Source organism: Apaloderma vittatum, unplaced genomic scaffold, assembly GCF_000703405.1.
Source record: "Apaloderma vittatum isolate BGI_N311 unplaced genomic scaffold, ASM70340v1 scaffold2972, whole genome shotgun sequence".
NCBI lineage: Eukaryota > Metazoa > Chordata > Aves > Trogoniformes > Trogonidae > Apaloderma > Apaloderma vittatum.
Window position 1 is genome coordinate 107,330 of NW_009705165.1, and position 13,686 is coordinate 121,015.

The following is a 13,686-nucleotide window of genomic DNA, read 5'->3' on the forward strand; positions in this document are numbered from 1 at the left end:
ATCCAACTGTCTTTTTACCATCCCAGTGTGAGCGCCTGGGGAGACACAGGGATGGAGACCTGGTGGAGCCATGCAAGGAAGTTCTAGTTCATGGCCTGATGCTACTTAAGTATTGTTTTCAACATTAAACTTTTGATCCTGAGCAATTATAATCTGTGAATAGGTTGGGGGGGGGGGGGGGGGGGGTAATGAAGGCCAGATTTGATTTTTCTAAACAGTTAGTAAATGCTGGAAATGCAACATTTTATTATTTTTTTCCCTAGTTTTCTTTTTATGGGCTAAATCCATACATGTGTTTAATCCAATGAATAGATGTGCTTTATTTCCTTCCTTTAATTTTGTCTCTTGTCTCATCTGTTGCATGGGAAGAGGATGGCAAGGATTAACTGCATGTAGTAGGTTGTGTCTATCAAAGAACTGTTGGTCTGTATTACTAAATTGACATACATATATGCAAAGAGTTTGTCTGCATTGTACAATTAGTGTTTATTCTTATTTGTTGTACACACAGATTCAACATGATGAATAAAACATTTATATGAAGGCGTGCCGGAAATCAACAAAAAAGTTTATGTAAGAATTAGACTGTGCAAAACATCATTGCACTGGCCACAGGATGGTGAAACTTCATGTAAATAGGTTGGCAAACTCAGTTCTCCCCTTTTACCATGCCAAAGAAAATTTTAGCTCCTTAATATAATACCTCTCTTGCTGTTCTCCAGGATGAGACTTCACTATTTTCTTCCCTCTAAAATTAATTTTGATGTTAAGTGAAAGCTGTTTTCAACTGTATGTTACTACTAAAGTACTGTATAGTAAACCTGATGGAATCAATTTGTATTTACAGATTGGGGTTTTTGTACTTACATGTCCAGCTGTCTGTGAATCTGCAGTGTTCCAGATCTTTTGCATGCTTGCTTTGTATTTTGTTCTTCTGGGTTTTACCTAATCTCTGAGAGACTGTTTGCACAGCAATCCAACCTCATTTTACCATTTAATATGTTTACACAGCACATAATCATTAATTCTTTCCTTTTTTAAAAATCTGTATTTCAGATACAGCTCTGTTTGGCAGAATCAGTCACACTTGGACGGTTTTAGAAATCCAAATTTAAGTAGATGTTAACTACTTCAAGAAAGCACCATTTTGTCGTACTTTAAAAATTTTATAAATACACAAGAATCTTACAAGATTGCTCACACAATAGAGCCTATAGAAAGGCGTTTATAGCTTTTAAGTGTTTTGTAATTCACAGCACAGCTTTTGCTTAATTTGCTCGGGTTTTAGCCACTCTCAAATAATTTTATAATATACTGTCATTCCAATAAACTTTAGCTGTGGTTAGAGTCAGGTTGGTTCTTAAAAACCCCCCTCCCACCAAATCTAAAGTAAAGTAATTCACTGCCTAAGAACTAAGAACTTGGACTTTTAATATATATTTGGGGAAACTTTTTCTCTTGGCTTAAAACCACTGTAAACAACAAGGTACAAAAGCAGGCAGTTTAAAAGTGTGTCCTGCTGATCCATCTGTTTATTGGTATAAAGAAGAAATTATTCAGCTCCATTCAAATGGAAATGCAAGCAAAATTAGACTAAGGAGGTTATCTTTCTTTTAAATGCCCCTTCAGATAAACTCATATTCTCTGCAATGCATTTTAAAATGTCTAATAATGGGGCTTTTTTTGTGGTGATTAACGTAAATGATATGACTTATTTTTAAAGACGTAATGGAATTTTTGTTCTATTACCTAGTCACAGAAATATTCAACTTAGTTTTCTTCATCCCAGTATCAATTCAAGGTATCATTTAGCTACAAAGTGAGATGTCATTCTGTAAAGAATCAAGGGTAGTGCATCAGAAACGTCAGAGCAGGTACATGATTAAATGTTCATCTGTGTCATTTCAAAAGAGAGTCTGGCCAGGGAAAACCAGATCACAAGTGGGTTAATAATTAATAGAAGCAAATCTGTCCATGGCTGTTTTATAGGTGATATTAGAGATATGTTGCATACAGTAGGCATAGTCCTGCAAGTCTATTGTAGACTCATTCAGCACACTTCTGGGTTGTGTTCTTTCTCTTATAAGAAGAAAGCAAGGCTATAGTATCTTTTGTTTATAAGGCTTATCAATCTAGTCAAAAGCCCCATTTATCCAGCTTGTTTCTGCCACCTAGAACAACCTTCTACCATAGGCCTGGAAGCAAGTTTTCACAGGTATGAAGCATCAAGCAGTATGTTTCACTCCCTTACACCTCTTCCTGCTTCTACAGTTGATGTATCTGGAATTTCAGTTACAGAGAATGAGGTGTAAAATCACAATTTATTAAAATAGCTATTATTTTCACATATGTGGCACAATAATCCTATTGTTTCTGATGTAATTTTTCTAATAAAGAAATGAGCCACAAAAACAGATCTGCTGGGAGCTACATCACCAGTTACCTCGGCATGAAGAGAGCGGGGAATGGTCAAGAAACTTTATGAGAAACAATAAAAATTGAAAAGGAATTTATGTACACATATTTTTAGTAGTCTTAGTTAATACTTTAAAGTTCATAGCAATAGCACCATTTTGTTTGGTAATTTACATTTTAATCAACCACTGACAGTTGCGGTCTTAGAATATTCTAATATTTTCCATATGTACCTTAATTTGGATAACAGTTTTCTAAACGCTATGGCTATGTAATCCATACAGTAGCCAAAAATGTTGGAGTTGATTTAAAAAAAAAATCTAACTAGAAGTCAGAACCATCATACACTCTTTAAGTGTATAACTTTAAAATGAGAGCAAATTACAAAGAAAAATGCATCAAATATGACATTGCAACTCTCTAAAGAATTGTTCTTTTGTCTAAGAGTATGAGTACCTTAAATACCACTGCTGATCTATGGTATATATAAATCTGCTGATCACATCATGAAACAAGTCAAAAGCATCCACTGAACCTAGATAATAGTTTTGATTATCTAGTTTTTCTTACTACAGTACTAAATGCAAATAGAAAGAAATTGAGGAAAACTTTGTATCTGTCATTGTTTACACTCTGATTCAGCAGATGAATGTATACATGAAAAAAACTCATTGTAAGATGATTCAGGGCAGTGGTATTCATAAATATAAATAAAGTCAATAATCTGTGCTCCCCAGACAACAGAGTTGACAAATGCATATATGTTAAAATTTTTGAAAATCTCCCTGTTGCGATCTACAGTTTAAGGGTCACAAGTATGAAATATAAACTATAACTGTGAGATTAATTTTACTTTGAAGATCCTTATACCACAACAATAAATTTTAAAACTCTGATATTTTGGTTATCTAAAAAGAGAGCAGCAAGAAGCTTTGGTCTTGTTATTTATCTGCATAACTTCTATATCAGTTATGCAGGGACACTTGATGATTATACTCCCTGAGAACATGGGTTTCACAAACTTTGTTTTTAGAAAGAAAGATTTCAGGTTAAGGAAAAAGAAATGAGTAAGAGAAAGAGCAAACTACATGAGAAGGGAAGGGAAACAAAAGTGATTAAATAAATTCATTTAATTTTTTTGCATTCTATTACATGTTCTGTACCATTGTATTTTCCTATTTCAAGATTGTCCTTTCTAAAAGAAAACTGATTTCTAGACTAGTAATGGGAATACTTTTTTTGGCTGGTATATAGTTCCCTTGTTTCTGAGTCATGTACCTCTTCAAAAATCAGGAACGTGGCACCTAAACCACAATGTTACAGTTTGGTATTAAAAAGACATATTTTCCAACAATTTAAGCAATTTCTCGCTCAATCATGGTCTCACACAATGTAAACACTTTTGAAACTAAAATGTATGTATCTTTTTTTGCTCTAAAGAATTCAAGGGCTGCCAAATCTACATGTAGTAAAAAGAGACTCATATGTAAATAAGTTAGGGAAGTCCCAATAGTTGTGCATCATTCATAACTCAATGTGAATTTCACACTGAGCAGCATTTCACCACTGGAAAAAATAAAAAATAAAATTTTTGTTCATACCACTGTTTTGTTTGTATTTACTGTATTAAAACTTCAATTACTTTGTTGCCATTATCTGAACATCTCTGGCTGAGACCAGGCTACTGCACAGCATAGCTGACTTTTCAAGTCAGTTGACCTTCAGGCTTCTCACTGCTATAAAAGCAGTTAAATTCGATGAATACCGTGTGTGACAGGGCAATCTGTTCCAAACAGTGATTTCCAATAGCATACAGAATTGTCATCCTAAAAGTTATTAGTATAAAAATTTTCATTTCCTTTACTTTTAAGAGGACTAGACAACTGTACAAACATAGAACAGTATGATAAAAATACATATGAATTGCAGAATACATATTCAGAATAGCTAATCATACATTTATATCTTTATTAATTTAATTTCTTATACTCCTATTGGTTATGTATTTGAAAATATCATTGTATGTAGACTGGATAACGAAATTACTGACACCTTAACCACAGAAACTAAGAAGTTCTATTATAGAGAAGGGTCTGTTCAAACATTTTGGGTCTTCAGTCTATAGTTATTGGATAATCGGACATCAGTTATACAAGTACAATTCTTTGAGCAAATAAAAAAATCATTAACGTTTTGATAAGTTTCTTTACAGCTTCTCTCAATTTGTGAGCAGGTGCATAATCAGGATTGTCAGAATGAAAAGACAGACAAGCAATGTATTTGTCAAACATAAAATTATTCAAATTAATTATTCGATAAACATTCAACTAGTGCTACTATTCTACAAGAATTCTGTTGCATACTGATATGGAGAGGTGACAATCAAGTAAATAATGTTTTTTAAAAAGGCTTTTTTTCACCTTTTCCGAAGATTATTTAAGAAGTAGGTATTACAGGTGTAATCTCAGTCCCACTGAATTTACCAAAAACCTCCAAAGAAGTTCCACATGGCCAGTATTTTATGACTTCACCTTTCAGAGCTTGGAATGTCCTCCTCCTAAGGCATTTTAAATGTTTTTCCTTTCAATTTTGTCATATATTTTTTTTAAGGAGCAGGCCTTCAGATTAGTATTCTAGGGTACCTACACCCATGTACACGTGTGCGAATGCCCACCTACACACTGAATACTTCTGAAATTAAATGTTCTAGCAGCCTAAGGATAAAAACAAACATTAAAAACCTCCTCAGTCTTTGATGTCTTTTGTTAAGGATATTCTCTCCCCAGCCAGATTTCACAAGCGTTGCCATTCCATCCTTCCCAGCACTCACAGTTTCCACAGCTACAAACACCATTGCCTAGAATAGAATGAATAAAGAGCAATTATCATAATTGAAATGTACTACATTTAAATGCGGTTTATGGGAAGCAAAAAGCCATGCTAAAGTAGTTGCATTGTTCCTTTACTGTTCCCCCATCCCTTTTTTATTTCCTTTGGAAGGAAGCAATTACTGTACCATTGCATTAAGAAGCCACCCCAAACCTACACTTACAAAGCATTAATAGCATTCTCAATAATTCCACCAGCAGAATTGCAAATATTGTAATTATGACACCATTATTTACACTCAGACATTGAGGCTTAGTGTTCACACTGTACCTCAACGCACAAGGAAAAGCAAGATTACTTCCAACTATTAAGCAGAAAGAAAAAGACACAAAAAGTTACAAATAGAATAGCAATAAAATCATCACTTTGAACATGCAAAACTTTCTCAACCTAAATTCTCAGAAGTGCTATACAAATAAATAACATCTCAAACTCTCTGCTAGATGAAAAACGTGTCAGCCCTATTTTGCATTAGGGATACAGTAAATGCCAATACGCTTCAATATTTTTCATGATCTGGATGTCCAGCTTTAGAACTCCAGACCTGGGGTATCCAGTGTGAGCTTCTTTTCCTACCAGCTTTACAAAAATCTCCAACAGTTGCTGCAGCTGAAGATAAGGCTCCTGTTGCTTCTGTACTGGCTACTTGCCCCCAGAAAAAAACTTACTAATAGGGCTAGATGAAAGACACAATTTACTAGTGTCAGTCCCTCCCACTCTCATTCTAATCGGCTTGCAGAATTCCTCCACATCTAATAATTGCTCAGCAAAGATTTTCTAAAATTAAAATTTTCAACAGGAAGCAGACAGTGAGCTAATTTAGCAACTCACATGTTGCTTCTTGTCACTAGATTTGTCACAAGGCTTTGTTGGTAGCCTGTCCATTTCTAGCCACATCTGACACCTGAACTCTCAGACAACGTTAAGGTGAAGCCATTTTAATCACTACCCATCACGTTATAAGAAAAAATATCAGGTATTTCAGCCTCTCACTGAGAATTGTCTGATTGCCAGGAAGCTCTGTTAACCCACACAGCTATGCCTCTCACCTACGAATTCAGATGAGTGAATTTTGCCTATAACTGAAATACATTACACACATAGAAAGGCCAGTAAAAGAAAAAAAGTTAAAGAAATCTCATGAACACACTGCTGGCATTTTACGTCCTTTGACAAAAAAAGCAGCAACTTATAGGCTATTACAGTGAAAACTGATGGATTTCATTGCTGGCTTACTTATTTAAATTCATACTCAGGCTTTCAACTGTTGTTTTGAAACCTTAAGCTGATTATCTCGCTGCACGAAAAAACTATTATGGCAGGTTTGAATAATCAACAAATGCACGTCCTCCACCAGTGGAGGAAGAAGAAGCTGGGCTTTGTCTAACATAATTCCCATCAACACAGTTTGTTTCTCCAAGCAATTACATGTTAGCCTGTACTGCACCTGTGCAAATGAGACCATCATGTTTGTCACAGTCTCTGTCATCGCATTCACAGAATTCGCCTGAAATGTACCATTCCTGTGGTGAACAGATGCACTTTCCACAATGGCAGGAACCTGAAATCACAAAAATTATTACTTGCAGTCAAAGAGCACCAGCATTTTCAGACTAGAAAATAACATGCCCGGACACAGACGTGCACACAGACACACGTGCACATATGCACGTAATTGCTGCCTAAGAAGCTACTGTATAATAGAAAATAATAAGCTAAAAGTTTTTTGAATAAAAGAATTCTTTCAGGGTGAGCTGGAGTATGGTGGTACCACTAATGCTTTGATTCTGCTATTTCAGTTAATCAAGACTCGCATTTTGAAACTTTCCTTTGCTTTCAGAGACCTACAATCAAAGCTACTCTTCCCAGTAACTAGGGTTTTTTTACTAGAAAAGCTCAAATTGTCCCTTACCCACTGCTACTGAAGGCAGTACAATCACACCCAGGAACAAAATGGCTTTCCCCAACTAAGGCCTTTACGAATAAGCCCACAAAAGACCAGAGGTGCCCAAGACTAACATTTAGACTCTCAAAACCCTCATCAACACAAAATTAACTAATTGTCTATTTTTGGAGAAATGCTGTTTAAACTTCTACCGTATGGAACCTGTAAATACATAGAGGAATAGTTAGTGATTTCATCACTTGGGGATGGAAGTACTTTGTCAACCATCTACTTTTTCTGCGAGTTCTGAGTATTGCTTATTGAGCCTTGGGCACAGAAGATACTGACATTCCCTACAAGGATAAAAAATGCCATTTTAGAAAGCGACAGTGGAGGACAGCATGCATACTGCATGGTTGCTGTATAAGAGCTACACTAAGACATACCTGAGAGTAATTTAAACCAAAAGTCTCTATTTATACAAACTACAGTGTACTGACAGCTGAAAAAAATGATAATATCTGAATTTTAGCAAAATTAAAGCAGTTAATAAAAGCATGACATTGTAAGAAACCTGAAGGGACTGTGCATAAGCAAGCACTGATGCTGTTCCTGATGGATGCCCACAATGTTTGAAACTATTTTGTAGAAGATACAGCAAATTTAACACCAAGTCGACTAAGGAGGGTAAGGCTCCATCAGGTAAAATCTGTTAGAGAGAAGAACGTATCAGGTCTTTTCCCTGAACAGCACATGCTGCTCTGGGAGGCTCCTCAGTTTAATTAAAATGAGTCTAATGAGTTGCAGGGTGTTCCCTGGGATGCTGGCCAGATCCTCTTGGATCATTACCTAGCCCGCGTCCTGCCCCGCTACAGTGGCCATCTGCAGCCCTACGTTTTCTGCCAGGGAGGCAGCAGCATGGTGGGTGTTGCTGTTTTCCTTGGGAAGAGCTTTTACTACAGGTGGCATAATGAGCAAGCCAAGATTTTGAAAGCAGCCTAGGAATGTTCATGTCCAACTTTGCTTATATTAACAGATTATGAAAGTGTTCTGCAGTTATCTGCTGAAAAACAGGACTCTTTAGAGGCTATTAATTCTGACTTGCAGAAACTCAAGCTCCCTCAACCCGTTATAGCGCTTGCATATCTTAGCTAGATTTCCACCAAAGGTTGAATAACCACCATTACTGCATGGGTTCAAAATTCATTTTTATTTGACCAGTAATCCTTGCTTATTGCTCAGTGCAATGAAACAGAAAGAAAAATTCACCATTTTGGCCTCTGGATAGTACCAGTCACATTAGCTATGGGCACCATTTTAAAGTATGGGTACTCAGTAAGACATGATTTCCAGATACATATTTAAGTATTGAGAATAGATTTGCCTGAAAAAAATAAAAAATCTGAGCATAGAAACAAAACTTTCAAGCAATTAGACTGCCTTTACCTGTGATCTCTATCCTCGTCAGAGGAGAGGCAGTAAATAGTGGCCTCCTTGGGTGTTCACTGGCCACACATTTCTGGGTTATTTTACGTAGGTATTTCTCTGCTGGGACAAGTACTTATGTATGAGCAGCTGTTCCCACAATAAAGCTGCTATAGTATCTAATTTGACAGAGCTTTATTATACTGACTGTCCTCAGTGCAACCTTCTGTCTCACTGGAAGCTCACCTGTGCTTAGATGCTGAAAAACTTAAAAAAAAAACCAAACCAAAACCAAACCTACCAGTACTGCCAAATATAGATTTAAGGTCAGGCTTGTAATTCCTACAGAAAGCAAATGTTAATCAACAGTGTGCTATTACCTTAGAAAATCTGGGCCTTTGGAGACTTCATTCATGCAGTCACGTTTAAAAACACTGCCTGCAGCTGTTTACAACCTAGAGCAACTTTCAGACTGTTCCAGCCTACATCAGTGACCAGATCTCAGATCAGACCCTGGGCAGTATCACCAACATAGGGGAAAATATCCTCAATGTCTCTGTAAATTCCTGACACATTATCTTCTCCTAAAGCATCAAAATAAATTGTAGCCTCGATAAATGTGCTCCAAGCTGATTGTTCTCAGAGTAAGACCCATAGCCTGGAATAAATAGATCTCAGTCATCCTTATGAAAAGGTAGCAGATAATACAAATATTTTAAAATTCAACATAATTTTGCATGTTTATATTTAAACAATGTAGCTTCCTCATTTTCTATGACACTGCAAAAAACGGCTGGAAAAAGCCCAAAATAAAATGGTGCATTGGGGGAGAAATCTGATAAGTAATAACATAGATGGAACAAAGCCAGGCTGGAAACCCCATTTAAATTTCCTTTGCATTGAAATAAAAGTTACCAAAGGGACAACTGGAAGTCTGCCTCCTGTAGAAAGCTCCTAACTGTTTTTTTTTTCCCAGCTAGCAGGTTTCTCCCCTGTCTGTGCAAGGGATATACAACAGAGGGCATGGCACATCCAGCCTGGAGTGGGTGCATTCCAGCCTCCATCCAGTCCTACCACCCGTTTTTTGTCTATTCTCTTTCAGACGCATGATATACAAAAATAGGCAGTTTGCATTAGGAGTTAAAAAGCTCCGTTTCCAGTAATGCAATTTCCTAGCCTGAAAGGTAGGAACCTCAGAGAGCAATTTCAGATAATTATCAAGATTTTCTAAATTTTATTCCTCCCTGTGGCAATTTCTTTTATAGCTGGACTGAAGCTGATGCAACACTCTGAATAAAAATTAGTAAATGAGAGAGTGTGTGGGATTCTGTCATGGGGGCTGCAGGCATCTACCTTTCTCTCGCTGCTGTGTTGGGGAGGGCAGTGATTAAGCACACCAGATGTTGCTGGTAAACACTCTTCTCCACTTACTGTTGCCTGAGATATAACATTTGCCATCTTTCCCACTGCAGTGCCTTGTCCCTCAGACTGGATGGGGCACTAATGGTTAATTTATAAGGTACAGGTGTTCAAGGCAGACCACCAGATAAACGCATACAGGAAATAATACGCTATTAACAAACTGCACAGGAGAGCAATGCTGCCGAACACGTACAGCTGTTGTGGGTGTTTGACAAAGTGGATGTAAGTGCATTACAGAGCCAAATATAACATCCTTTTAACAATAGGTGCCTTTGGAAGAAAGGGTTACTAAACTGTCCTTGTTTAAGCATATAAACAACAATCTACTGCCATGCACACCATTCTTCCAGAACGTGATCGTTTTCCTCTGACATGGGGTAGTTCAGGTACCAGTCCTTACCCTTCCCCGAGCATAACACGCCATCCGCTGACTCGCAGAGGCTTCTGCTCTCCTCCTCCGTCATGTTGCACTTCCTTGAATGCTGGCACAACTTTCCAAACCACCCTTCCTGGCAAATGCACCGACCACATGAGCAGATACCATGGCCTGTAACGACATCAAGGTTGGTTATGAGCAAAACAAGCACAAAGCAGTGACTGCGGTCAAACCTGAGACCATCTTTAGGCCCCGGTGAAGGGTGAAGCACTGGGCTATGGGGTAGGCAGACAGATAGATGGACAGCACAGATTCCTTTCAGTTCTTTCGTTCTTCTGATAAACAGGTTGCGGAGAATCACAGGCATGGTTCCCCTCATCCAAAAACCCCAGCATTAGCTTAACTTTACAGGATGTTTTCTAAGCCACAGATACACTGTGAGGCCAGATTGTGCCCCTGTACTTGGCACTGGTGAGGCCTCACCTCAAGTGCTGTGTGCAGTTCTGGGCTCCATAGTACAGGAAGGACATCAAGGTGCTGGAGAAGGTACAGAGAAGGGCAACCAGAATGATTAGGGGACTAGAGGGTAGGTCTTATGAAGAGAGGCTTAGGGAGCTGGGGCTGTTCAGCCTGGAGAAGAGGAGGCTGAGGGGAGACCTTATCACCCTCTACAACTACCTGAAGGGCAGCTGTAGTGAGACGGGTGTTGGCCTCTTCTCCCTAGTGAATAGCGACAGGACAAGAGGGAACGGGTTCAAGTTGCACCAGGGCAAGTTTAGTTTGGATATTAGGAAAAAATTCTTCTTCAATGAAAGGATGCTGAAGCAGTGGAATGGGTTGCCGAGGCAGGTGGTGGAGTCACCATCCATGGACCCATTTAAAAAGCGGCTGCATGTGGCACTCCAGGAGGTGGTTTAGTGTTAGGGTGGTGTAGAGCTGTAGGTTGGACTTGATCTTAAAGGTCCTTTATGATTCTATGATTCTATGACAGACACAACCCCTTTCCCCTCAGATCTTGAATGCTGCAGACTAATGCTAAAGTCTCACCTGCACATCCCACTTCTGTCACCTGAAGAAGCAGACCCCAGCACAGGGCTGAGAGCAGCACAGCACACAGCAGAACAAGCAAGGGAGATAAGAACTGCAGCCCATTACTGCTAGTTATCTGCTGCGGTACATGGAGCAGCTGGTGTACAAAGCCTGAACTCAACATACTCTGCAATTACTGCAGATTAACTCATACAGTACGGAATGAAGATAATTTGCCCAACGTCTCATGCAGTTGCTAAAATTGGTTGTACATAAACCCAACTGACAACCTGCAAAGAGTTCCTCTCATCACCCTAACAACAACCTGTTTTTCTGCATCTCTTCTCTAAACATAGCTATTCCAGCTTAGCAGTCTAAAAGTTTTGACATTTTCACTCCTGATACTGTCATGAAATGATGAAGGAGGACCAGGAAGGAGGAATTAACCGGAGCATTCTCCAGAGCACATGCTTGTACGACCTCAAGACAGGACTTTGAAGAATGGGCAGCTGCCACGGTGAGCTCTTTCCACAGGGACACATGGATTTCAATTCCCAGATCAAGACAAGAAGCCTGAGAGAGAGGGAAGATGGACAAGCAGAAGAAGAATACAGTAGCAAGGACACAGCTATCAAAAGATGACCAATAATAAGGGGGGGAATAGGGGGAAATTAAATGACAGAAGGAAAATAGGAATGAGAAAAATTGTAAAATAGAGGGCAAGTGAAGAGGAGTGCACTCTGCAATGTTAGGAAAAGAAGGATGTGGAATGACAAGTGAGGGAAAGGCCAAAGAAATCCTAGAACATGGGTCAAAGATGGAGCCTATAAGTTATAACTGATGTTTTAAAAAAAAGGGAGGAAGGGATAAAATAGAATTTTTGAGAATTATTTGTACAAAAGTTAATAAAAAAGGAAATATATTGAATAGTGCAGTGAGTGGAAAAACTGGCCAAGAGGAAGGGGAAAAGCGGCAATGAGTGGAGACAAGAATACAGAAAGGGAAGAGAGGAAAAATAATTAAAAAATGTCTCCCAACCAGAATTTCTACTTTTCAACTTTGAGTAATATTTCTGCAGCAGAGAAGATCACTCCTTAGATAACCAGATTACTGGGCTTAAAATAAGCAAATTATACATACACATAACTTTTGTCCTCCCCTGCCTGCTATATAAGGCAAGGGAGTGAAAACAAGAGGACTGAGATAATTTGAGAGCATGGACTGTGAAGAAGGGAACAAGCAGGAGAATTATATGGCAAAGCATTGTGCTGCAGAATGCAGAGAAGCAAACCAGCAGTTTTGCTGTTCTGATTTGTGAGACTTCCTATGAGGCAACTCTGCAACTTGACACTGTAAACCAGGAGGCAACACTGGTAGAAGCCCAAAGGAGAGACAAAACTTGCACTCTGCTGGAAGTGAAATTCCTTTGTGTCTTAGTGATGGGCAAATATTTTACTAATTTAACATAGAAAAGCTCCACAATTTTAGAACTGTGATTTACAAAATTTTCAGAAGAATTTTTGTAGCTATGCAACAATGAAGCAATCTTATGAAAGTATTCCTACCCACTTCTGGAAGTAGCATTGAGCAATCACAAATTTACAGATATGCATTTAACATATCAAAAATTACATATTTATAACTGGCTACAATAGAATCTTGAAGCTACTTTGCTCCAATGTCACACTGGGAAAAACAACTATACCACAAACTAAAATACAAGAGGCAGAAGAAAAATATATATACTTTCCCATATTCTCCTTCCAGTTGGATGGCATGCAATTATCTATATTAACTCAATATAGTTAAACCTCTGTCAGAGCATTTTTATCTGCTTTAGTTATTTTTAATTTGTAACATATAAATTAAATTTGAGAATAGCTCAACTACTGAAGAGCAAAATATAAAACTGGACGTCAGTGTGGAAAACTGTTTGTGGAGATACAAATACTTGTACTCATTTTAGCAGCTGATAGTAAGAAATGTTGATTTCATCGAGAAAAAAATTTTGCATAATTTTTCTTGTACAGTCATTATGATTTACAGAATGCAGAGACTGATTTTTTTCTGTAAAGCCTTTACACAAGTCAAATAAAAGGTAATAAATAATCTATAAATTTACAGTAGTTTACAGTTCACCACATGAAGTTTTGACATGCATTTTTCGAAGATGATCATTCCTCTCCTCCTTTATGCCTTATAAATATTCAAAACACAAAGGCTTCTTTTCTCTCAAGTAATGCAT

The 13,686-nt window shown here is 37.9% G+C and overlaps 1 protein-coding gene across 1 annotated transcript in view; it reads right to left on the reverse strand.

Moving 5' to 3' along the window:
• Positions 1-5,180: 5,180 nt before the first annotated feature.
• Positions 5,181-13,686, reverse strand: part of ITGBL1 (integrin, beta-like 1 (with EGF-like repeat domains)) — a gene marked incomplete at its 5' end in the record, with an annotated part of 68,320 nt that continues 59,814 nt past the window's right edge. Inside the window, 3 exons of the mRNA XM_009865289.1 lie at positions 5,181-5,272; positions 6,752-6,865; positions 10,437-10,583. Of these exons, the coding sequence (XP_009863591.1) occupies positions 5,181-5,272; positions 6,752-6,865; positions 10,437-10,583 (353 nt within the window). The remainder of the gene's footprint in view (positions 5,273-6,751; positions 6,866-10,436; positions 10,584-13,686) is intronic.